We start from the raw sequence: 27,506 nt of genomic DNA, 5'->3' as shown, positions 1-27,506 counted from the left end.
GAATCTTCGACGAAGGTACGTGGAGTACCAGCTTGGTGACCGTGCCTGGGTATGGACGCCAATGCGCCGACGTACACTATATGAACTTCTTAGACGGTGCTTCGGATCGTACAGAGTAGTTCAACGTCTCGGCCCAGTTGACTACGAGGCTGTCCCCAACGGCATCACGAACTCTCAACGGCGGCGTGCGTGACTTGAAGAAGCTCATGTCATGCTCTTCAAGCCGTTTTATGTGCGTCAACGAACTTAAAGACTGAGTTCCTTGTAGTTATTATTGTGCTTCATTGCTTGTACTGATTTATTATTGAGATTTTCTTTCTTGCTTTGTTGTTGTTATTTTTATTGTTTATGTATTTCTCCCGCTGTTCAGTTTCAAGCATCGGGACGACGCTTTTTTCAGAGGGAAGCAATGCCACGCGATTTTTAGATGCGGAGCATCTAATACTCGAGGCTTGTAGTGCGGCGCCGTCCGCAAGCTTCCTCCTCCTTCTTCCACCATCTGTGCATCCCTTCCTCCTCTACACACCGCGCGCGCTTCACTCCTCCACCATCTGTGCACCCTTCCTCCTCTACACACCGCGTGCGCTTCTCCTCTTCACGAACATTCGCAAGCTGTATAATGTAGCGCGCATAGGCCGTCACGCTTCGAGAACATCGGCAGCTGACGCGCGCGCATGCACCGTCGCGCTTCGAGAACATCGGCAGCTGACGCGCGCGCATGCGCCGTTGCGCTTCTCCCCCTTCTCGAACATTCGACAGCTGACAGTGCATGCGCCGTCGCGCTGTATATATACTCAAGGTCGGTGCTCGCTCGCTCAGTTGCCGCTCGTCGGTTGGTTTGTACGGCGCGTCGACGTCCGAGGTCGCAATGATCGACGTCCCTTCGACCAGCGCCGGCCAAAGTGTTGGCAGAACCGCAACCAAGTCGTCGTCCGAAGACAAGGCAGCGCGGAGAATAGCTCGCGACGCCGAACGTAAACGTCGGCGTCGAGCGGAAGATGCTCAACTTAGAGAACGTGAAGCCGCTGAGAGACGTCAGCGTCGAGCAGCAGCACCGGATTCGGCCGCTTTGAAACGTAAGCGTCGACAAGAGGACCCGGACTTTCGAAAACGGGAAGCCGAGTGCAAGCGTCGGCGACGAGAGGCCGATCCCGATGCTGCCCGCGAGCGCAAGCGCGCCGAGGTAGCGGCGTGGCGCGCCAAGCAGTATGCCACGCCCAACGCTCGCTTCAAGCGCGACTTCCTCGACCGAAGCTTCGGCCACACCTGCAAGGTGTCTGGTCGTCTTTGGTTCGATAACAACTTAACTCGGATCGGCAACATTCAGAACAACTCCAAAGCGTTGTCGGTTCTTTGCGATACGTTTGGAAAGGGCACCGACTATGCCGACTACGTCGTGTGTGCTACGTGCAAGCAGTCGTTCATTGCCGGTCGAGTTCCCTCGGCTAGCGTGAGTTACGCTCCGCATCCTCCTCAGTGTTCCCCCGAGGGAAGCTGCGGGCAATTTTTCTTTATACTTATGTTTCATTTGGTTTTCACTCACAAACTCTGTCTGAAATTCTCACCGCAAACTGAACCTCAATGTTCTGGAAGGTTCAAATTTATTCTAGACCGATTTGTTGAGATTACGCCGACTTCGTGAACACGACAGCCCCGCCGTGGTGGTCTAGTGGCTAAGGCACTCGGCTGCTGACCCGCAGGTCGCGGGTTGGAATCCCGGCTGCGGCGGCTGCATTTCCGATGGAGGCGGAAATGTTGTAGGCCCGTGTGCTCAGATTTGGGTACACGTTAAAGAACCCCAGGTGGTCTAAATTTTCGGAGCCCTCCACTACGGCGTCTCTCATAATCATATGGTGGTTTTGGGACGTTAAACCCCACAAATCAATCAATCAATCGTGAACACGACAGATTATTCTAGAATATTCTAGCAAAAGCGCTAGAATATTCGACGGCAAATGTATAAATGCCGACACGTTTCGCCACTTGTCAATTGATCGACGGCCGATGCTCTGCTCGCCGCCATCAGTGCCAGTGTGTTGCTGTAATCTGACTTTTTTTTTGTGGCGACAAGTTCAGCCGAACAGTTTAAACTGAACAACCAGTCTGCTCCTTTCGTACTCGTCACGACCACATGACAAAATCTTCGTTTTGGCTGGTAAGACCAAAGCAATTATAAGTCATTGTATTTGTAAAATATGATCGCTATAAGAACGCTGCATGGCGTACTGTGTTAGCGCTACTCTGTGACAGCAAGCAATGCAATGCCCTCCAAAGCTTTGCTTCGTTAAATTGCACGAGATTTTCTTTCTTGACAAACGGTTGCTTCCTAAATGTATAAAACGAAATTTCTGCTCAGAAAAGAAACTCAGCATGAAAACTTTTGATGCACAGTTTGAATTTTGCTTTTTGCAACTGTAAAGAAAATAGCCTCTAAGAGTCGTGCCTATTATATACACGGCGGCTTTGTTTTGTTTGGTATTGTTTCTTTTCCTCCACAGCGAAGGCTTCTTTGTACCATTGGGCGTCTTTTTTTATAATAGATCTAAATGTTGTCGTGGATAATGTACTGTCCAAGCGCTTGAAAGAAGAAGGCACAACAGAAATGGATCATACGAAACAGCTCATAGAGAAGGCAAGTACAAGAATACTATTCGATATAGCTGACATTATTGCAGAAGTGTGTTCGCCTAGTAAATATTTTTCTAAGCGTTCACAAATTCTAAATCTAGACATTGTTGGTTATGCGGAGGGTAGTTTCACTGCCACAAAAAAAAACGTTTTGGATGCTAACATGATTAGTAAACGACCTTGCCTTAGTGATTGACACAAAAGGTGGGCGAAAATTTGGAGATTTTTAAAACAATAAAACTGCAAATAATATTTCTGCTATAATATTGAAGCGAGAAGGCGCACAATAACTGAGGAAGCAAACGTAAGTAGTACGAAGCCGTTTTTCTTCTTCCATATGCCGTGTTTGAGCGTATTTCCCACAAAATAGGCACCAAATAACCTGGCAACATGTTGCGTGGTTGAAGTGATTAGCTGAACCAATTGCTCCTGCTATAAGCGTACAGGGCACATTTGACGTCCAAATGAAGCATCGGGGAGCATCGGGGGGAGTGAAGGGGTTGTATACCTGGCTGTCGCTTACACACGCACTGTGCTATCGTAAAGTATTGACACTCGTAAGCAGTTTCGTAAGAAGGAAAATGGATCAACTGCTGGTTTCTCTGTTAGACAAATCGTAGGAGACTCAATAAAAATGAGAAGGAGAAATTATTTGCAGTCATTTATTGGGGCGCAAAAATTATAGCCTATATAGAAAGAAAGTTACGTAAACAAAATAGCAACTTTGACGTCGGTACAGACCGAACGTACAAGTTTAGGGATGCCGTTGCCGATGCTCTAAAATTCAGCTGTGGTCGCGATGGCTTCCCTATTCACTTTATTTGGTGTATTTTTGCATGCAATTTCAACACTGTTATCCGGAGGCAGTCGTACAATTTTGACTGCAAGTGGGGCTACTGGGGAAAGCAACAGGAACTGAAGCCAAGGAAGGTAGAGGGTGCATTATTTGAAGTCTGTAACTATTGTATTGTGTAGTGTCTACAGACTAATAATTATGATACAAATAAAAAAGAAATGAAGTTGACTGAGTAGCAACTCTGCTGTCTTTGGAACAAAGCTCACAAAAAGTCATTTATTCTAATTGACAAAAGCTAAGTCAATACCGCTTGAACCATAAACATTGCCTTCCTGGCGTAATCATACATAGATATGTAGCGTCTTTTTTACAACGAAAGCTGTTATGGAGTCACAACTCATGTCTCGCACAGAACCGTAGTTGTCCGCTGCCGCCGCTGGTGTCCGCAACCACATCGCGTGAGTTTAGAAAAAGAAAAGCTAGTACAAATGACAACATGGGGCTCAAACCCGGATCCGCTGGGAGCTGGGAGTATTCTACCACTGAGCCACGCCAGTGCTTTGGAATTGCTGGCAAACTTGCCTTAGGCAGGCTCTATGTCGAGAAATCAATCGCGTTAATACAATTTATAAAGCGTTTTGAAAGAGCGAAAGAACAAGCAGTTTTCGCACAATGCGAATAGCGTAACCAGTGGTTCGTCCAATGCTGCAACCAATTACAAAATCTTGTTTTTGTTGAGCTATTAACTGGGGCGCATACCCACTTCAGGCATGATTCCTCATTGTCGTCAGCCACTGCATGAACAGTTGGCACAAATTTCCTCGCCTTAGTAAGGCGGATACCACGCTTCTGAAAAGAATGACAAAAAATAGCATAGCGAATGCCGTCCTACTGCTTGAAAATTTGTATTATTAATGCCGTAGTCTCACATCACATCAAGCAAGTGTGATTGCAGCAGTTACCCAATGAGTGTTTAGAAAAGGCTCTGAAAAGCCGCTCTGCTAGCTTTCGCTGTGACTGTGCTGTGCCTTTAGCGCAGGCTGGTGTTTTTTTCAAGATCGAAGCACCTAAGGACCGCACACGACCGTTTGTAAACCCTCGTCATCTAGAGCAGATGCAGCACTGGTGAATGCGAACTAACGGAAGTATCTGTGAACAACTAACAAACATTCGTGAACAACCAGCCAAGAAGGTGCTGGCACCGACGAATGACATCGCAATCTAAATTGGCTCAATGCCACTTTAAATTGCATGCTATAAACTTTAATCCAAATCAGATACTCTACGGCTATACTTATGCAAATTCTGTCACCATGAGAATTTACCCTTATGGCCTATTATCATACTTTAACAATTAACACTACAACATTGTTGCAAAGGCTGGTATAATGTTGAACTGTTTGATGCAGTAACGCTTTCACTTGGGCGAGGTGGTGTAAATTTGTACCGTGACTTATGGCTGCGCTAAATACACGGACAACAGATGAGATGTACGCATGACGGGCGCTAACTACCAACTTCTCATGGTCGGTAGTTTGTGCCCGTTGTGTGTGCGTCTCGTCTGTTCGTGTTTTTAATAGTGTTTTATGCGGTGGTCCAACATAGCTCCGTGACGTATTTGTGTCACGGATGTGACGATTTATAATATTTACTAACAGATTGCAAAGGAAAAAAAACTAGAAGGACGAATTCTGCAGTGGTGCGTCAAACCACCTACTTGGCGCTCTTCAGCTCATGACGCTAACCACTAAGCCTCAGAACGACAGTACACAATGAATGCTCAACTAACTCTCCCAGAACACGTTTCACTTTCATGTTATACTTATTCTTAAAAAAAAAAGAGATTAACCACGCTTTCTAGCGCAGCTATGAATCAAGTTACACGTGGAACTATATGAAAGCATGGGCATTTCTTATTAGCAAAACAGTGAGACCTATATGAATGTAACACACAATAGCGCTAACAGTTATGCGATGCTCGCCTACTTTATGTGCCAGCGTCACTATTTTTTCTCGACATTAATTTTTGTTACGGGTATGCGAAGTTTTTTGGCCTAAATTCTACTCATAACACATGTGCACACTGCGCACGACCTATGAATCCAATTTATTTATTTATTTATTTATTTATTTCAACATACTGCAGCCGCGCAGGGCAATCGCAGGAGTAGGCAAATACATACATAGAAGAGCATAACAAGTGCGCTCTACATCAATGGTTAGTAATGTAAAATGAATATTTATCCAGTGATAAAGATCAAACGTAACCAGACAAAGAATTCCACAATTCAATAGAATGAACAAAAAAACTATATTTAAACGCCATCGTACGATGAGCGAAGGTAGACATGTTTAACTCATGGTAATTTCGGGTGGTCGTTGGTTTAGCGTGTGCTATATATTTACTGAGTAAAGGACACCGTGGGGAATTAATTAAGGTATAAAGAAACTTCAAACATTCAACGTGTCGACGGGACGATAAACTGGTAAGCTGTAAGATAGGAAGCTGGGAACTTGGTGAAAAATACCTGTCAAAGCGATGTCAAATAATGCGGATTACAGTAATATGCTGTAGTATGGCGAAAAAAACATCTACGAAATTTTTCTTCTTTATCATAACGTTGCCGGAAAAATAGGCAGGAGACATATTTTTAAATATGAAGTGAACATTTTTCCGCCAGGGTGAAGAAAAAAATGCGGTAGCCTAAATTGTAATTTTATACGCAACAAAGCTGGCAGCTACCCTTTTGTGATCCTATATTGCACACCGCTCTAGAAAACGTAGGTGTAAGAGATCACGGCGGCTTCATGGGCACTTTTTCGCACAGTCATTTCGCGTTTAGAGCACCACACTTTGAAGGATATTCGCAATGCCCATGGAGAGTGGCGCCGCCAAGCGGAATTCAGGAACGTCCTCTCGAAGAGGGTCAGTACGGCAGCAGTACATAATTACTCTAAAATAGAGGTGTTGTACGTCGAGAAAGGTTCAGACGCAGCTTGGCAAAATGTGCTTTATCAGGCAGGTCTGGCTAATGGCGAGCGGGGTGCGCGAGCTACTACTGCAGCCACCAATCATCATTGTCTTCTTCACTACCAGCAGAGCGTCCGTTATTTAGATTCATTACAATTACTCCCCGCGAAATAAGGAGCCATCCTGGCGACCTATGGACAAGTAAAAATTGGAGGGTCGTAGCGGGGCTTAAGTCTCGAAACGTGGACAATTTCCTGGCCACGACGACGTTGGTCAGAAGATGGTTCCAGTGGCTCAATGAGGTAATTCACTGGTGACGTTTTTTGTAGCACACCATATGGGCCGTGATACTTGGGGACCAACTTTGTAGAAAGACCAGGTGTAGCAGAAGGGACATGCAGCTAGACGAGTGAACCTGGATCGTAGGAAGTAGTGTTGTTTGATGCGTCATGGTGGTGCTTTTGGCATCCTTGGTCTTGGGTTGTGAATGATCTTGCCAGTTGGCGGCATTCTTCAGCGTATGTAGCAGCTTGAGACAAAGTCGTGGACTCTGAGGAGTCAGGTTTGTACGAAAGAATGGTGTCCATAGTGCAAGAAGGTTCGCGTCCGTAAAGGAGGAAAAAAGGAGAGAACCCAGTAGTGCTTTGAATGGCGGTATCATAGGCGAACGTGATAAACGAGAGCACTCGGTCCCAATTGGAGTGGTATGACGAGATATACATAGACAGCATGTCACCAAGGGTGCGGTTGAAGCGCTCTGTTATTCCATTGGTCTGGGGATGATAGGCGCTTGTAGTGTGGTGAACGACGTGGCACTCATGCAGCAATGCTGTGATGACGTCTGACAAGAATACGCGACCACGATCGCTCAGTAACTCCCGAAGTGCACCATGACGTAATACGATGTTGTGAAGAACGAAAGTCGCAACGTCTTTTGCTGTAGACGAGGGAAGGGATGAAGTTTCGGCATACCGCGTGAGATGGTCAACGGCAACTATGAGCCAGCGGTTACCATCAAAAGTGTTGGGAAGAGGACCATAGATATCGATGCCGACGCGGTCGAATGGTCGGGATGGGCATAGTAAGGGTAGCAAGGTACCGCTGGTGTGATAAGGGGGAGTTTTTTATCTCTGGCACGTCGAGCAGGCCCGAACGTATTGTCGTATAAAATGGTACATGCCACGTCAGTAATATCGGAGACGTATGCGAGAATAAGTCTTCAGAAAACCTGCATGGTCACATTGAGGGGGTCGTCATGAAACGTGGAACAAATTTCGGATCGCAGATGACGTGGAATCACGAGTAGCCACTGACGTCCACCGGGTGCGTATTTGCGTCGGTACAGCACGTCGTCGCGAGTGGCGAGGTGCTCGACTTGCCGACGCAACGTGCGAGAAGGGGGGGAAGCCGTCCGCCCAGCCAGGATGTCTAGAATTGAAGCAACCCAAGGGTCCTTGCGTTGCTCAGATGGCATGTCGGCGATGGTGACGGCAGTGGCATCAGAGGTTAGACTTTCGCAGCAGTCTGGGTCAGGGGGTAGGGGCGAACGGGTTAGGGCGTCTGCGTCCGAATGTTTCCGGCGAAACCGATAGACCACGCGAATATTATATTCTTGGAGGCGTAATGCCCATCGGGCGAGGCGACCGTTTGGATCCTTCAGTGACGACAACCAGCAGAGGGCGTGGTGGTCAGTCACGACGTCAAAAGGGCGCCCGTACACGTAAGGTCGAAATTTCTCTATCGCCCAAATGATGGTGAGGCATTCCTTTTCAGAGACGGAATAGTTGGTTTCGGCTTTTCTAAGATTTCGGCTTGCGCAGGCAACCACGTACTCTTGAAAGCCGTCTTTCTTCTGTGCAAGAATAGCGCCTAGCCCGACACCACTAGCTACGGTGTGGATCTCTGTCGGTGCCGATGGGTCGTAGTGTCGCAGAATAGGCGGCGACGTGAAGAGGCGGCGCAGTTCATTGAAAGAATCATCACAGGTGGCAGACCAGGCTCTAGAGCCGGCGAGGAGCTTGGTCAAAGGAGCGATGATCGTCGCGAAATTTCGGACGAAGCGCCGGAAGTAAGAGCAAAGGCCTATGAAGCTTCGGAGCTCTTTCATGGTGGTCGGTTTGGGAAACGCTAAAACGGCTGTAGGTTTGGCAGGGTCAGGAAGAATGCCGTCTTTTGAAACCACGTGGCCAAGGATCGTAAACTTTCGAGTGGCGAAATGGCACTTCTTCAGATTCAGTTGCAGCCCCGCGGCAGAAATACTTGCGAGGACTTTTTCGAGGCGGGTTAAATGGGTTACGAAATCAGTTGAAAAGACGACAATGTCATCTAAATAACAAAGACAAACGTTCCATTTGAGGCCTCGAAGGATAGAGTCCATCATACGCTCGAAAGTAGCTGGCGCGTTGCAGAGGCCGAAGGGCATGACTGTGAATTCGTAAAGCCCGTCGGGCGTGATGAAAGCTGTTTTTTCGCGATCAGCCTCTGCCATGGGTACCTGCCAGTATCCAGAGCGCAGATCTAAAGAAGAGAAAAATTCGGCTCCCTGTAGGCAGTCCAAGGCATCGTCAATGCGTGGCAGCGGATAGACATCCTTGCGCTTGATTCGGTTGAGACGTCGGTAGTCCAGGCAAAACCTGATGGATCCGTCCTTCTTCTTCGCCAACACAACTGGAGAGGCCCAGGAACTGCTTGACGGTTCGATTATCCTACGTGTCAGCATGTCGTCAACCTGTTCATTGATGGCATGGCGTTTGGTAGTTGACACACGATATGGACGCTGCCGTAATGGCGTCTCTTGACCCGTATTTGTACGGTGAACAACAGAATACGCCCGACCTAAGGAAGGCTGATTGTGGTCAAACGAGGTTCGAAAACGCTGTAGGAGCTTGATCAGCTGTTGCTGCTGCCCAGGCGTGAGGTTGCAATCAATGGACTTGCGGAATACATCCATAGGTTCATTAGCGTCAGTTGCGGGTGTAATGGCACAAGTCGGTAAAAATGGCTTATCTGGATAGATAGGATCTTAGAAAATACAATTTAAGGTCTCGAGGCTTCCCAGACACTCGCCGCGTAGCAGGATGTACGGACAAGCAGAAACGTTACACGCATAAAGTACCGCCGAACCATTGGAAAAGTCGATGACGGCAAACGGGAGGATGATGGTTCGGTGTTGCACACTAGCTATAGTTGGTTGGAACAGGAGCGTCGAGTTAGTGGCAGTAGGGGAAAACACAGGCAGCAGGATGGCGGACAATGGCGCGATGCGGACGTCAGCTGCGGCAAGCACTTTCGAGGGACTGTAGTGGTCGATATCAAGGCTCGGATTCGTCAACGTGAGTTAGGCACGAGCGCAGTCGACGAAGGCCTGATTGGTATAAAGGAAATCCCATCCTAGTATGACGTCGTAAGATGAACGTGGGAGAACAAGAAAGTTGACGGCGTACCAATCATCTTGAATAAGAACGCGTGTTGTGCACTGAGCTGTCGGCACGATGAAATGGGAGGTGGCTGTACGCAGAGCAAGATTCGTAAGCGGCGTTGTACCTTTTCTCAAATCGCGACACAGTTTTTCACTAATTACAGAAACGACGGCGCCTGTGTCGACAAGTGCACGTACAGCAACACCTTCTACTAGCACATCAATTTCGTTGGTCGGACAAAGAGGAGGTCTTAGAAAGTTCGATGGCGACGCAGTTCTTGCCTCCGGAACTGCGGCTGTCAGTTTTCCTCTCGAGCGGGGCTCGTGTGCCGAAGCATCGGGGAGACAGATCGGCGGCGGGGTGGTAATGACCAGCGAGAATCGACAGGGCGTCGTGGGGACAATGAGTCGGTGATAGGAAAAGATGGTCGCTGGGGATTCTGGGCAGCTTGGTAATTTGTAGAATTCCCGTGGCCTGGAGGCGGGAAGTTGCGACGGCGACAGTAGCGTGCTATATGTCCCACGAAACCGCATGCGAAACAGATGGGTCGATTATCCAAGGTGCGCCATGGGTTAACTACAGAAGGTGCAGGGGGCGAAACGGGATGGGGTGCCGTGTATGTAGGCAGCGTCGTAGGGTAGGAGGACCCGGTGCCCCGGTATGCGCCAGAGACATGTGGGGCTGGGGGTCTAGCAACGACGGCAGCGTAGGTCAGCGGCGTAGGGACAGATGACGATGGAGGCAGTGCCTGCGTGACCTGTGTCTCAATGACCTGGCGTAGATGTGGGTCTAACGAGGTCACTGGCGCGGATGCTTCGGCCACAAGAGAAAGCTGACGTGCAACTTCTTCACGAATGAATTGTTTGATGTGGGGCAGTAAGACGGTGTGATCACCAGCGACGTCGTGCACGAGGGCAGAAACTTCAGCCGTATCTTCAGCAGCCCTGCGCGTCGAGACACGCTGCTTACGCAACTCGTCGTACTCCTGACAGAGCTGGACAACATCGGTGACGGTCTGTGGATTCCTAGCGACGAGCATCTGGCAGGTATCGTAGTCAACTCCTTTGATGATGTGCTTGATTTTGCGCGTTCAGTTAGAGATTCATCGACGCGCTTGCAAAGAGACAAGACATCTTCAATGTAACTTGTAAAGGTCTCGTCTCTGCGCTGGACTCGACTACGGAGACGCTGTTCCGCACGAAGCCGGCGCACGGCGGGACGACCGAAGACCGCGGCGATGGTGGTCTTGAAGGCGGACCAGTTGGTGATTTCGCCTTCGTGGTTCTTGAAGCAGAGGCTGGCGACATCAGCGAGGTAAAAGCGCACGTTTGTGAGCTGGTTGCAGGCGTTCCACTTGTTGGAAGCGCTTACGATTTCGTACTTGACAAGCCAGTCCTCGACGTCTTGTTCGTCGTTGCCGCGAAAAATTGGTGGGCCGCGTTGTCGAGGCACGCCAGTACAGTAGACTGTCGTTGGTAAGGCAGCTTGAGAAGGGCCAGGAGCAGTCATGACGAACGGTGAGGGTAGCGTCCGATTGCGAAGTTCCAGGTTGATGGGAACCCCGGCTCCTCCACCACTTTAAATAGACGTGTTGTACGTCGAGAAAGGTTCAGGCGCAGCTTGGCAAAATGTGTTTTATCAGGCAAGTCTGGCGAATGGCGAGCGGCGTGCGCGAGCTACTACTGCAGCCACCGATCATCATCGTCTTCTTCATTACCAGCAGAGCGTCCGTTATTTAGATTCATTACAACTCGTTTATTCGCCTGTGCAAGCCTCAGCTTTCAGGTCGAAGCAAGTAACGAACATTGAAATCTGCGTTTGGGCGTCCGGCGTGACACGGCCTCAAGCGTGCGCAAGGATACAGAAAGCAGTATTAATGACATCGGCATATCTTCGCCAGCACGATTTGACTATCGCCACAGAAAAATGCGGTGGCGTTTTTGCGCAAACCTATGTCTTTCTACCCATTGTGCATTGATGGCAGATCAATCGCATTTAAGATCAGTCATAGATTCTTAGGTGTCATCATAGATTGTGACCTAATATGGAGCCCGCATGTCGCATACCTGAAGAAAAAGCTCATTGGCATTGAGAATGTGTTCAAGTTAGTCACCGGAATATCATGGGGCCCATCCGTGCACTCCATGGTGTAGCTTTATACAGCCCACATTCTCGGAATTCTCCACTACAGCCTTCCTGTCCTGTCCAACACGTGCAAAACTAACATCTGTGCACTACAGAGCGTACAAGCCCAAGCAATTCGGACATGTCTTTGCCTTTCAACATGCTCATCGACAGCGGCAAATATTGTTATCGCACAAGAACAGCTGGTCACAACGCAAATAATTGTCGAGACGGTGAGAGCACACATTCGGCAATTATCACGGCTACCACCACATCATTTAGCGTGTTTGACAGCGCGGAGGCCCCATTCTTCGTTATGCGGTATTGTGACAAAACATCAGGACATATTACCGTCTGGCTTCAAACTTGCGATGCATCCATCAGCTGCGTTATGGAGTCTCTATCAACATGACTTGCGCTTATCAGTTCCTGGAATCATTAAGAAGGCACGCATGTCACCGCTAGCCCTGATGCAATTGACTTTGTGTCTGTTGTATGAAAGATACTTCGACCGCATACATGTTTACACCGATGGCTCCGCTAATTCCAACAGCTCTACAGGAGCAGTGGTTGTTCCATCTGGTAATGTGTTGCTTCAATACAAGTTTTCTCACACAACGACGTCGACAGCAGCAGGAATCACAGCGCTTCAAGGTGCAGTAAAGTACATTCTTCGGCAGCAACCTTACCAATAGGTCATCTTTTGCGACTCGAGGTTAGCCTTACAGACACTACGGTTTGTAATGCAGCACGGGTTACACGAACAATCAGTACATCGGGTAAGGCATGATCACCACGAAGTGCTCAAAGAAGGTCACGATATTGTATTTCAGTGGTTGCTGAGTCATTGCAGAATTGTCGGCAATCACCGCGCGGATCAAGCTGCTCAATCGGCTCATGACCAAGACCTGCGTACGCCCATACCACTCTCTAGAACGGACGCTGTAAGGAGACTACAATCTCTTGCTCGGCGTATAACTCTCGTACAATGCTACAATGAAATACGCCGGGTTTCTCCAACACGCAGCTGTATTCGATGGACCTAAACTTGCAACTTAGTTTGTCATCCGGGCTCCCACGTTGTGCTGAAACTTTACTGTGTCGCATGACGTTGGGCGTGGCATTTACGAATGCGTACTCTCGTCTCCTTGGAATGGCGAGCACTTCGGCATGCAACATCTGCGCCTGCGAGTAAATGCTTGAGCGCAATCTATGCCATTGCCCAGCATACCAGTCTGAATGGCGTATTATGGAAACCAAGCTCTGTCAGCTGGATTCACGGCCGCTTGCAGAAGAGAAGACCCTGGGATCTTGGCCGGTGGTTCCCATACTCGCAAAGCCACGAAAGCCCTCTTGTACTTCTTGAGGACCACCAGACTTCATGACCGCTTGTGAAAGAACAGTGTGAGACCGTGCTGTGTAGTCTCGAGCTGACTATTCTTCTTTCTCTTTCTTACTCCTCTTCTTTTCTCTTTCCTTTCTATTATTCTCCCTTCCCTTAATTGTAGAGTAGCCAACCTTTGTTAACCTCCCTGCCTTCCTTCTCTATTTCTCTCTCTCTCTCTTTCTCTCTACAACTTTGCACGTATCCTGCTTCGGGGAACAAACAAAGCCCCCCGTGACACAACAAATCAGCTGAATCGTTCTTGCCAAACTGCAAGTCTTCATGAATATACATGGCAACTTGTGCTTTCAATAATAGCCCACAGCCTACTCATATCAGCTTCGCGAAGTTTCCTGTGACCACGTATTTTGGTGAAATTTTATCGTCTAACCTATTCAGTCGAAACTCACTTTCTTTTGCTTGTATATTACAATCTTCAGTGCTTTTATGCCACATGACATCCTTAACCTTTCACGCGGGTAGTCGCGCGGACCAGGTGGGTGCTCTTCTACTATTGAGCAATCTCAAGCACGCCAGGGCTTCGCGTCTTGCTTTTGTGTGCTTGTTGACACGTGGCAGCTCACTGCAAGCAAATGCGTTGATGACAGACTAGAGAGCAAAACGTTTCGCCAACACAATTTAGCTCAGACAGGGAAGTGAAATGGTTAGAGCGATAAAACGTGCGTTCACATCTACAATTCACACTTTTGGCCAACTTCTACTGCACTTCAAAGGTACCTTCCGAACGACATAGTTCTTCGACAAGTTTTCTCAACGTTGAATAATTTCTTGTTCGAAAAGCATCTGTATTAATTTCGATAGTCATGCTTCAATCTGGCTGATCGCAAGCCAGCAACATTCGAATTCAGTAAAATAAGGTGGTAGTATGGCTGTGAGGCAAGCGCTACATACTGATTGAATTGTTAAATTCTCGTGTTCTGTTAAAGAATCAACTCTGCGTTCTTGAGTGCACAAGTAAGGACGACAGCGTATTTTCGCGAAGCATTACCACGTTAAACATTCGTTCCCAAGCAGCAGCGATGACGTTACACGCAAGCGATCTGCTGCTGCGACAAATCAGTTAGGGAAACTCAGTACATACTACCTCGGAGTGCCATTAAGTTCGTAAGTTCATTCGAGTTTGTTTTTTTTTTGTAAAATTGCACAATAAATACGTGGACATTGTACTGCTGCACTGTAGTGTATGTAGTTATGTGCTGCTGTAGTTTACGAAGTTTTATGGAGCCTGCGCATGATTTCGCAAAGCATCGCTTATGCTCATTGACGGAGCTGAAATATCGGCAAATAATTAGGTGGTGACGAACCACGGCAAATAATTAGGTGGCGTACTTTCAAGCTTTGTAAAGCTATTTGGCCTTCATATCAACTTCCGTGCAGCTCATGACTTCATCCGGTGAAAGTGAAACAGGCCGTGCATCCGCACATCATATTTCTTCCTATAGTTACAAACGGGTTGACCCTCCTTTAGGTGTCATCTTGAATTGTAAAACTGAGAATTGAATCTTCAATTGTAAGCACTGAGAATTCCCTGATGGCTGCTGAAATATAGAGATTGCGCGTCGCGCCAGGGAAGGTGAGCGCGTCTTAAAATTCAAAATTCACTGCTGCTCGAGCAAAGAGCCCTTCACCCTCGCGTCTTTTCATGTTAGTCAAAGACAAGCGCCGTGTTTACTTTCTGCTTCAACGGCAGGTCTTTTGACCAAAACGATGTTATCTCATGTGCCCTCCGAGCGACGTAGATGGGCTATCTAGTTTAATATCTGCTGTGGTGTACACGTATCCCGAAGGAGTACGGCCACCAGCGTGGGTCCGCTCTTAGCGAGCCGCAGGGCACACGTTAACCGTCGCCGCGGCGAGAACACGATACTGCTCAAAGTCGCAACACTTTATTGTGGCAACACCAAACGTAGTACAACCCGTTGCAAAAGGCGCGACAGGAAAGCAAATAGGCTTATCCACGCCACGGGCACATAAGTACTACACAGGGTGCCATGAGCACGTCTCCGCGGTGAAGGTGATCCACGAAGACACCGTGACCAAGGCCCGGTTGCTCGAGCGAGGGCAAAGGCGCTCGCGGTGGCTTGGCTCAGAGGCATGGAAGGGGCTCACTGATGGCTCGTTGCTGCTCTTGTTTAGCTGCGAGTCTGACAAACGCCGCCTCGGTTGTGGTTCGGAGGCCCCGCATTTCTGGCTCGATGACGGAGCTGGGACGTTGCGGGAAGCCGGGCCTCTCCAGTGATCAGGGAGGCCGAAGCAGAATTGGCTGTGAGGCGCCCTGGCGATAGCTGGTTTCAGCTGGCCTCGCGCAGGAACCATGGTGGGAAAGGCAGCATAGCTTCTTCGGCGACAGCCGAGATCAAAGCACAGCCAGACGATCTGATGTCAGTGGGTCAATGCCCCCCCCAACACCTCCAGTGTCCGCGACGATGGGGGAAAGCCATGACGCACTCTTCACGGGCACGCACTGAAGCGTCACGGAGTTACACGCGCACAGAAGCACGCACACACACCACCGACAGCTTCGCGAGCGTTGGCGCAAAGCGTCCTTCGTCTCTCCCGGCAAAAGCACCGACACTCAAGGTCACAGACAGATCCCTTCGTGGTAGACGAAATAAATACAAAAAAAGTAAAACAGCAAAATGACATTCAATATCTGGCCAAAGGTAGATAAAAACATAAAATACAAATAACACTTAATATTAGACAAAAGAAACATAAAATACACATGAACACTTAAAAAAAGAAACACTGGCAGCAGACAGGGCGGAGTCGACTTTTTTACGAGAGAAAAAAAGCCGTAAAGAAGCTAACCTATACTGAGGCTAGACGGTAAACTGAGGGCCTTCGGTTGCGGTGAAGTCTGCCGTCCGGTGCGAAATCACAAAGGTGACCGCTTCCTCAGATTATACCGGTGTGGGGTCCGAATGCGGTCCGCCGCTCCGGGTGTGCCCGTTGCTTGCGCGAAGTGACACAGGGCGCTGGCGCGAGCTCGTCAGACCGTGTCAAAGGGCTTCAGGTCTGCGATGTGGGCACGGCTGAGTGTTCCCAGAGGGAATCCTTCAGCTAGTACGCGCCACGGACGCTCACTGACAATCTGTTCATAAGACCGGGCGGCTTTCCAACCCTTGGCTCAACCGTTTTTTCAGACGTGGCAGGCACGGAATAGCGATAAAAGCCGTGCTTCGTGCCGGGCCAGCTCACAACAATGCTCGGTTTGCAAAAACTTTTGAACCACTCAGGTGACCGGCCATGGGTTCATCGTGAAAGGGTTGCAACAGTGTGGCCCTCAGACGTTTGGACATAACCACCCTAAACGGGTCGATGAACTCGTCGTCAGTGGCTATATAGTTCAGCAGGAGCCCGTCATAGTCCAGCAAAATGAATCCGCCGGGGACTCAGCGATACACGCTGTTTCAGCCGTCTAATCGCGCCCGCCGCAGAGCAAGCAGCGTATACGGCGCTTCGTCCATACGAGATTCGAAACAATCACTTTGCTGAGGCTTCAGTAGCTCTTCGCTGCCGAAAGCGACTCCGATTCTCCCAAATGGGGGATCCTGGTATCGCGCCCACTCAGGATTGTAGCAACCGCTGCGTGCACGGCGTCACGGGTTCGCTCTTGGCACGGTGGCCTTCGGAAAGTTCCCCTGCTCGGCCGCTACGCAGTGCGCTGCTTACCTGGATAGTGGCTAAGGTCGTCCTCATGGGGACTCCCCCTTTTCGCCGCTGTTTCGCCCCCGACGCTTGCATGTGCTAAGGCACCGCGAGTGGCCGTCGCACCGAAATCCAGGTTCTCGGCAGACAACAGGGGGCACGAGATAGCGCGTCAGCTACCACGTTGGTTGTGTATTCACCACAAAAGGGGGTGACCACACGGGTGGGCGCCTGTCGATAGAGGCGGTGGCCTTTTTGTGCAACGCGGCATGCCACGAAGCAGACATTTTGCGACGAGCCCGAACCGCGCAGGCGAACTGACTCGCTAAGAGCAGTCAAAAGCTTAGAGCTTTTGATACCGCCTTGGACGCCAGTGTGGTGTACACGTATCCCGAAGGAGTACGGCCACCAGCGTGGGTCCGCTCTTAGCGAGCCGCAGGGCACACGTTAACCGTCGCCGCGGCGAGAACACGATACTGCTCAAAGTCGCAACACTTTATTGTGGCAACACCAAACGTAGTACAGCCCGTTCCAAAACGCACGACAGGAAAGCAAATAGGCTTATCCATGCCACGGGCAGAAAAGTACTACGCAGGGGGCCACGAGCACGTCTCCGCGGTAAAGGTAATCCATGAAGACACCGGCACCAATGCCCGGTTGCTCGAGCGAGGGCAAAGGCGCTCGCGTTGGCTTCGGAGGAAGACCGGTCGGCGTAGCTAGGCCACGCACTAGAACCCCGTACCACTCTTCGGCCGTGCGTACGCAGTGGGGCAACAAAAGGTGAGCGTTCGCCTCGGGCGCGAGGCGCCATCAGCGAAGTCCGACGAGCCCCGAGCGACGGGAGTCGACGGACGGAAAAGATTGCGTGGCTCACCGTTTCAGTCCCGGGGAGTATCTGTCTGCCCTCTCCCGACGCAGCGCGCGAAAACCTCTCGGGAGATTCCGCGCGCCGCCACAGTCAACATCCGCTACAGGGTGAGGGGTTAAACGTCACTCCGCTTCCCCAGTGCGGCAGACAGCAAAGGAGGGGAGACATGTCGGGACATGAGAACGGCAGAAAAGGCGGCAAAGCCCACCCAAAGGCAACAGGCTAGCCTCAATTCCCACACTGCTTAAGCCGCGTTCGTCACCCACGCTCGCGGGCACTTATCCGTAGGTAAAACCTACTATGTGAGGGGGAAATTTATTGATTTGGTCCTTATAAGGGACGGTACGGTGAATGCAACGGTGACAGCATCGGCAAAGCTGTTGAGAATGTCCATATAATCTTTTCGCAGCCAAATTGATTCATCATGTATTACAATTAAAGTCATGCTGTACTAGTAATTTTCAATAAAGCAGGACATAGCTTAAATTCACTCATCACAAAAAAATACTGGGAGAGGTGACCATTATTTTCATCTAAAATTACATTATGACAGGGAAAAAAATGCGTCATAGTTAAGAGGGTGGCAGGGCAGGTGAAGTGGACGAAAAGAAACTGTCTTTGGAATACATTGGGTGTTCATAAAGCATAATGTTGTCTATCTGTGCATTTTGGCTGCCCCCTCAATTTACTGGAATGTTTGAGGCTGGCTGAATAAAATGTCAGTATGAATAACGAGAACATTCCGCCAAGGTGCTTTTGGTGCTTAGTAAAAATGCAAATTATGGTAGACGTGAATTAAAAATATTCACACGCGCACTTCATTTACTATTTTCATTAGCAGACCGGTTACACATTTATTCGCTGCCTTGTGCGCACCCCACCGGATTGTTTCACATTCCCGAATACTATCGATTGATTTGATAAGATTGAGTGGAAAACGCGAACGGTACAACTTATTTTGAAACTAACGCCGCCGCTGACTATAAGGATGAAATATACGATGTCACATGTACAAGTTCCGACGTGTGTTACCGTTCTTCGGACTACCGAGTACCTAAAACTGTAATAGCGACTATCAATATACAGCGTGTATTGCTTCCGTTATGATAATCATTTCATGGGCTCGAGGTCACCTAATGAAGGCCTTCGTCTTTTAGTTAACAACTCAACTACTTTCTTCTTGAACGTCATGACCACATCACGTTACAATATCAGGAACGCCATCCTGTTAGCAGTTCACTTTGTTTATCTTCTAAAGCAATGTTTTCGTTGCGAAGTTAAACTATGAAAGGAAGGACAAATATTACAGAAAGTTTCTCGAGAATTTTTGAGTAAAGCACAAGCGAAATTATGCTATTATAATCACAACAAATGTTTACTTCAAACAGCCTCTCATACTTGCACTGTCGTTTTGATTCAGGGCTATGAATAAGAAGGAAAAAATGCGTTATTGGTACATCTACTTGTTAACAAAATCACTTTTTATGTATTGGCGCTGGAGTGTGGCTGATAAAGTAAAGCACTACATCTAAAATTCATCCAACTTCCTAAACCTTGCGCTACCCTCAGATGTTTTTCTCATATAATGGTGCTTAGAGAAGTACCGGATGCATTTCATGACGCGACAAGTACCACAATGTTATCAGTCTGGAGGTTATTTGGTGAAATTCAGTTATTTGTGCAAACATTGAGTTATATTTGTTGAGAAATATTCCTTGTTTGGGAGCTTTCGTAATAAAGAAGTAAAATTCCAAAATATTGGTCGGGAAGTAGATAATGCTAGGTGAAAAACGCGATAAAACATGCGCCGCACTGACTACCAGAAAAAAAATAAGTTATGATCGCCTTAATCAGTAGTTTGTGAGCGTGTGTGATCTGTCGTTTTACTGGCATGCTCATCATGTTCACAGGTCAATGAACTGCTCGGGCAACTTGTACCTCCTGGATCTATCAACCTTACAAAACTTGTAGTTAATACAGCGGTGAGTACATTAGGTACTAAGCTTTTTATAAATTAATGAAATAAATATTTTAGGAAAACGATTCAGCCTACTTTACCTTATGGAATGATGGAAAAGTAAAAAGCGAAACGACACTGAAGAAATTCGTAGCATACATAAACAAGCACACGCAGTTGGGGAACGCAGATTTTGTGACGCTGCTAACGGGGTGAGATAACGTTTCAATATTGTTTCAATTTTTGTCATTTTAACGCCAGCAAGTTTGTGTTGACGATATGAAAAATTCTGAAAACAAATCCTACTACGTTATCTTCTTTGGCTGATTTGACGAGCTATTCTCATTAGCGAATTCTGAATACTGAAACACACTTCTTTAGAGCAATTTGTAAGCCAACATTATACGTGACAACTGAGTAAAAGTATAGGAAACATTATTATCCGGTTATATATTGATAATATCTGGGCAAACCATATTAGGCATCCTGAGAATCGCATTGTGCTAATGAGAGAACATGTCCTCGTACAATGATGCAACGCAGCGTGTTTGTATTACGTGATGTAACAGGACATTCATACGAAAAGAACTTTTGTATGCCAAATGAAGTGAATTTACACAGCCTAAGCTCAAAATTTTCTTATGAATCCGATTCTGGCAGCATATCACAAAACAAACGGATATTTGAGGAATGTGTCATGCTTCTGAATAAACAAACTTTTTTTACATCAATTTGTAAGCCAGCAATATACGCGAGGGCTCAGGAAGCATATAGAAAAAGTATTTATCTGGCAATATATTTGTTGATTTGTGTATGTTCAAAGGTAAACAAGCAATCCATAATGTCTTTCTAGAGCCCTCATAAGAAATTTCCCGCCGTGGTTGTGCCATCGCTACTGTGCTTGACTGTTGCCTTTAAGATGACCTAATGGTTCCCGGCCACCACAGTGCATTTCATTGAAGGGGTAGTCTAGAAATCGTTGTAATAAAAATGTTCATCAGGGAATAAGTTCATCTACGCTTCCTGTGCGTGCCGTGCGAAAAGAAATGGGCAATGTGACGACGCGGTAACAACACACATGAAGTTCACGACAGAACACGGAAAATAAACATAGTAAATACTGAGGTACAAAAGGCACAACGCAAAAAGAGGAACAATAGGCTTGATTTTAAAATGACCAGCAAGAGTTCAAGGAAGAACATTCGAAAACCAGAGGACAAGTTGGGCGGTACGACAGACGCTGATGAGGTGCAGGGCAGGACGCGGTGGAAAGGCGCTGTGGAATGCGCTCACGTGTCGACATACGACGCTCTGGTGGCGACGGCGCTTGACGGCGTGGGTCCGACTACGGAGCAGTCAATTCGCATTCGAGACGCGATGTTCCATGCAGGAAATAGCCAACCCACACAGCGAACGCCTTGCGTCGAGACGCGATGCTCGGCGCAACCGGGACTATTAGCCAGACCACGTCCGTCGCTGTGCCGAACGGCTGACCACGAGAACGCCTCACCGTGATGCGCGATACCCTGGGCAAAGAACAGAGCAGCAGGCCAGGACGCGCCCCGAGATGCAGTAGTCATTCCGGCAACGCCACCCCTGCTGGTGTTTGGACGGCAACAGCGAGGACGGCCGCGTTTCCTGGCTGGAACCTGAATAGCCGGCGTCCGACATTTAGTCCCGCTGTCTTCCGTCTGCCGCTGCTTCGGCTCGTACCCAGCCACGATGCTTACCCCCCCCCCCTCCCGTTATGCACACACGTAGCTCAATTGTGGCACGCCACCTCAATGGGCCACCACAGGTCATGAGCTGATTGCCTGACCTCACGCAGAAACTTGGCACGAAATCACACGGGCTTGCCGCCGCACCATCGTCGTTGTCATCGTTTTTTTACTCATCACAATAACCCCCCCACAAGAAAGTTATTTCAGTAAAAGCAACCTATTATAAACTAAGACAATGATGACGAACAAAACCACCAGATTATTGCTTCGTGCAATATCCAGAGATGCCACACCAATTCACAAACACGTATACGTTATCAAGGTGGCATTTTTTAACGCTGAACAATGACAACAGTGAAATATATACACCCAAAAACAAAACAAACAGCAGCATCGGTTTTAATCTCGCAGTAATAAATGTAGAATTTCAATATATCAGGAAAGAAAATGCTGGACCAACACTTTATACCGACGCTGTTTTATAGAACAGATCTGTGGAATTCAACATATTTCCTTTTAATCAAATGAATACGTATATGTTGCAACCAGACTGCATACTCCATTAGCTAGCGTCATCGGCTCGTGGAACACGCCCGAATATTTTAACACTTTCTTTGCCTGAAGAGGAACAATTATTGGACACGCACACATAAGAGAATACGTTCGAACATACACTACATTACACTCAACTAAACACATCCAAACTGCTCGCCCTTGCAGGCTACTTCCTCCTACAAATAATTATTTTTAGGGCACCGTACGCCTGCCGATAGCAATATTTTGTTCTAGCTGTCCTTCTGACGAACCAAACAAGAACAAATGCAGGAAACGCAAGCTGCGTGTAATCTGCAGGACCCAGGTAGTTAATAGGAGTTTCATCGTCCTAATTTAACAGCAGCAACTCATCAAGAGTTCTCACATCAGCTGCCTTCCGTTAGTACAGAGAGTAAGTTTACTAAGTACAGTTGACATTTCGTAGCGAACTTCCGCCACTTTGAGCCTATCTATCTATCTATCTATCTATCTATCTATCTATCTATCTATCTATCTATCTATTTATCTATCTATCTATCTATCTATCTATCTATCTATCTATCTATCTATCTATCTATCTATCTATCTATCTATCTATCTGTCTGTCTGTCTGTCTGTCTGTCTGTCTGTCTGTCTGTCTGTCTGTCTGTCTATCTATCTATCTATCTATCTATCTATCTATCTATCTATCTATCTATCTATCTATCTATCTATCTATCTATCTATCTGTCTATCTATCTATCTATCTATCTATCTATCTATCTATCTATCTGTCTGTCTGTCTGTCTGTCTGTCTATCTATCTATCTATCTATCTATCTATCTATCTATCTATCTATCTATCTATCTATCCATCCACCTAGGACTTTTAGCTCTCCTAGCCGTTTTCATTATGGTATAGATACCAAACTTGATATGGCATAACATTACTGTACGAAGAACATATTTGACTAGTCACATCAGAAAATCCGCCATGACGGGCATGTCATGAATGTCATTATTCCCATTTCATGGTCCTGCAGCTCATGCGGCAGTTTGGTTCGCATAAAATGGTGCGAAACTGGTATGGTGTGACATGGTTGCATGGCGAACACAAGCGACAGACCCTAACATGAAAATCATGAGATGTGTGTCATGTATTAACATGACTACATGCCACGCTCTAGATGCGCTGGCGGCCGTTTCTCTAGCTTCACTAATATCAAATTTGGTATTACTGGACGTGAAAGGATGACGAAGGTATGATACTGGTGCAAACATGATAATCATGAGATGCATGTCATGTAACAACATGACTCATTCTACGCTTATGATGGGCTCACGGCCATTTCGCTAGCTTCACGCGTACCAAACTCAGTATTGCGCGACGCGAACGGACGACATAGGTAAATGACACATCCAAACATGACAATCACAACATGCGTGTCATGTGACAACATGACTATATGCCCTTCGGATGATGCGCTCGCAGCCGTTTCGCTAGCTTCACATATGCCGAATTTGGTATTACGTAACGCCAATAGATTTCGAATGTATGAGGCTGGTGCAAACACGATAATCAAGAGAGGGGTGTCATGTGAGGACATGACTACATGCCGCAGTCAAGGCGCCAATACATTTCGACGTGACGCGGGGTGCGTGCTCACCGGCGTTCATTTTGTCGCGTCACCATAGAGAAATAAAAAGGTTAAGAGTGGACACTCCCGTAGACCCCAGCGGCCCAATCGACCCTAGCACACCTGGTGGTTGGTGAGAGCAAGTGGCGTGCGCTTCCTGTTTCGGTTTCACTGGCGCGAATTTTGAATTACTTTGCGTAACCGACGTTTGGCTATGACGAAAGTTCATGATTTCAGACCACTTTTCATTGCCCAAATGGATAGTTTTTGTAGGTCGTTTTAAATTAGCGATTCCCTGTTTTGTTTTGTTCAGTGGTTCGTGCGAATTGGTCATGCCGTAATTTTTAGTTCGATTAAGTTATAATAAAAAGAGATGCAGGTAATAATTCACTACGGTTTTATTCATCGCGCTTGTGTTTTTCTTTTGAAACAAGTGATCAATGTATATATTAGTCAAAGAGACAGAGTATCCGCAATGTTTTATTCAAAGGCAACGTAGAGCCTGAGAATATTAAAAGCACAATATGACAAAGGTAGACAACAAATGCATCTCGTCTTACAAATAAATTATAACAAATATTGTAACAAATACAGAGAGAACACAGACAATGCACACATCGCTAGAGTCGGTAGAAGCCGAGAAGCTGGTGAAATATGACACACCGGGCCAGTGGGTAAGTAAGGATCTATGGCAAAAGCACAGTGCACAATGCTGATGAAGAAGGAAGAAGTGACGTATACACAGGAATGAAGTCGCGAATCACGCCTGGGGTTAACCGAAATAATGCATAAAAAAAAGAGTGCACAGAAACCACACGACACAATATAGCAGAAAGGCAAAGGTGCAGTGTGCTGGCTGTGCTTAAGAACAGCTAGCCCAAAATAAAAAAAAAGCAGACTTGATGCCTGCTTGTCCTCAGAAAGGTAGGGCTTTGCAGCTTGCTCACTACGTGAAAGACAAACTTTATGCTACAACACTGGCACGTCTTGTGGCTCTTCTTACGCGTCGCCTTCATCAAAAACTTAAAATCCCAAGTGATTTGCGTCTCGGTGTTGCTGTGACGCTTGCGAGCTAAAAGAGATTGTAGTCATCACGTATCCAGAATTGTGGACCTTATTTGGTGCTACGAGAGCGGTATTACAGGGCTAATAAATAGCAGAAGGAAACCACTTTGGCTCATTATTTTTCACAAAGGCTCTACATCGTACGTTATCACTCACAAGCTATATAAAAATAAAATGGCAGCGTCCACAGCCCCATCAAACGCTACAAGTTTGGGTATTCTTTTGAAAATTTTGATGGGTGAGATGAGGAGGTTGATGACAAGCTAAAATACGAAAAGCGTGATAACGTGAACCGTGCCCACTTCATACTTTGTTCCTTACCCGCTCGAAGACATTTCAACAAGCGGTTTTGTTATCGATATATTACTTGAGCTGGAGAGATAAAGCATAACAAAGTGACCAAGGGACCCACAGTAAAGTGTACAGTTCGCCCGCATTTGCTACAAAGATACAGACAGGATACCCAACATTCTTTTTAAGGTTATGCAAATCACTTCGAGCGAATACACAGTGTCCTGACTCCTCATACCGGGTAACCAAAACAATGTATGCAACGAAGGAGTGGTTAGTCCAGTTGAACTGAATATAAGCATATAAGACCAAAATGAAGTCTGCTGCAACGAAGTAATAACATAACAAAGCTATTGCAGGATTCGGCTCAACTCGAATACTTTAGTGTAAACCCGCCGCTAATTGCTAACCTTTGAACTTGTCAAGCTGTATGCCTGAGATTGAAGACTGGAACGTAACCCTAAGTTTCGGTTCACAAAACGCACATGCCAACACAAACGAACCCGGCAAAACATTTTCAGAAACTTCGCGCGACACCCAGCAGAGCAGAAATGAAAATCGCCAACACTTGACAGATGGGGATACAAAACATCGCACACTTTCAGGTGATGTGCAGTGGCCTCAATCATGGCAAGAAAGTGAGATTCAAGTTGTTGTACGTGTGCAAAAGCTGCTTCTGATGGCACAGTGAGATTCCCAAAAAGTTTGCTGGGGACGTGGTATGCTTTGAGCATTGTGAAATACTGGTGGGTACCCTTAAGCGTCTTACTGTCGTCTTTCAGTAACTGTGGGCAACTGCAACCGTCACATGCATTCCGAAGGAAGTGTTTGATAAGAAAACCAGCTACATAATATGCAGCGGATTCATCAATAATATGGGAGTGAATGTTAGTCGCAAGTTCAGAGAGATCGACTAGGGCGGGAAAGTCGTCAGGCTGTGGCTGTGCACACTCCTCATTATCCACAAGAGACGCACTGGTGAGGCAGAATGGCGAGAGCTGCTCCTGGAGGAGGTCACATTCATTATCCTCGACATTTCCGTATTCTGACAGCTTGAAGAGTTTTCTTATGCAGATGTGCTTCAGGCCACAAATAAATTGTGCTACATTGGGGTTGATGATGCAACCCTGTTTTTTTGCCTAATGTGGCGAAATATGTTCTCCAGAGGATCCTGACGAAGCCTGCGTGTTAACAGTTATTCAAAATTGTAAATTTTAGAGAGGTCATCTCATAGTTCACAAATAGCCTGAATTGTAATTTGCCAACCTACGATGGTTTATGGTTGACGTCTGCCAACAAACTAATACTTTTTTGCAGACTAGTTGGTTCATACTTGAAAAATTGAATTGCTGCACAAACTTGAAGAAAAAACAAGAGAGACAGGAAAGAGTGCAGACTACCAACTGTTTATTGTCGTTTTTTGAAGCCAATATATACATGCTACGCTGCGCTTCCACGATGCGCACAAAACCAAGACGCCGCAAACAAAGCCGACCAAATCAAATCAAAATTGACGGCCACCACAATGACAAACGTGAAAAATGGCAAAATACAAAAGTGATACCCACCACGATCTAAACTGCTTACTCCCAAGGTGTGCGCTCATCTTATATCTTTTATTATTCATTGCACCAAGCATCAACTAAAGCATGAAAAAATGAAAACATGTTCTAGAGATTTTCGTTTTAAAACCCTAAAAATAGCGCTTAGCACCAAATAAAACAATAAATTAACATTTTCATATTCACTACAAGCAGCCCCAAATGAGAAACCAGAAGAAGCAGTACGCCGAGAGAGTCAAAAACTATACTAACATAAAATCTAACAAAACATTCCGTAGCGTCACATGGGAAAGAAAACAAGAACACTAATAAACAACACAAAGAAAGATGAATGGAAGAGAACACAATGCAAGGCGTTAGCCACAACATTACACATGACCTTGCAGGAAGACCATTTCCCTGTCCGAAAGTGAAATGGAAGGCATGCTTATGCACTTGTCATCATATTGCCTGATAAAGTACGCTTCAATAATCATTCTTTCGGTCTTTTCACGCGCCTTAGCCATGACTGACGCACTCTCGAAACGGGGGGAGCAACCGCATGTCCTACAGTGGAAATCTAAATGACCGCCATTTTTTCTTTTTACAGCCAGACTGTGCTCACGCAAGCGTTCGTTGAGGCAACGCCCCGTCTGCCCTATGTACACCCTCCCACACGACAAAGGAATCAGATATGCAACCGCAAATACACACCTAATGAACACGTTCGCATGCTTTTTTGTGCATTTTGCCTTCTTCTGTTTAGTCATTAACGAGCAGATCTGACGTAACTTTGTAGGCGCAGAAAACAGTACATCAACACCGTACCTATTAGCCACCTTTTTTACATTATGGGAAACACTATGTAAGTAAGGCATAACATGAATAGGCCTCTTCTCCCTTCCTTCGACAGTTGGACC

General features: G+C 46.9%; 1 protein-coding gene across 4 annotated transcripts in view; it reads left to right on the top strand.

Moving 5' to 3' along the window:
* The window catches only part of LOC119186491 (snake venom metalloproteinase leucurolysin-A), a 122,029-nt gene that overhangs the window by 35,581 nt on the left and 58,942 nt on the right, over nt 1-27,506 (top strand). For 2 of the 4 annotated variants that reach the window (XM_075871820.1, XM_075871822.1), the window contains exons 3-5: nt 2,541-2,632; nt 19,773-19,844; nt 19,898-20,031. In XM_075871820.1, the coding sequence (XP_075727935.1) occupies nt 2,541-2,632; nt 19,773-19,844; nt 19,898-20,031 (298 nt within the window). Of the gene's footprint in view, nt 1-2,498; nt 2,633-19,772; nt 19,845-19,897; nt 20,032-27,506 lie in introns of all 4 variants that reach the window. The other 2 variants (XM_075871819.1, XM_075871821.1) reach the window with 1 other exon arrangement.

This window comes from Rhipicephalus microplus, chromosome 8 (genome assembly GCF_043290135.1).
Source record: "Rhipicephalus microplus isolate Deutch F79 chromosome 8, USDA_Rmic, whole genome shotgun sequence".
In the NCBI taxonomy this organism is placed as follows: Eukaryota; Metazoa; Arthropoda; class Arachnida; order Ixodida; family Ixodidae; genus Rhipicephalus; species Rhipicephalus microplus.
Note: the sequence above shows the minus strand (reverse complement) of the source record. Positions and strands in the feature narration are given on the sequence as shown.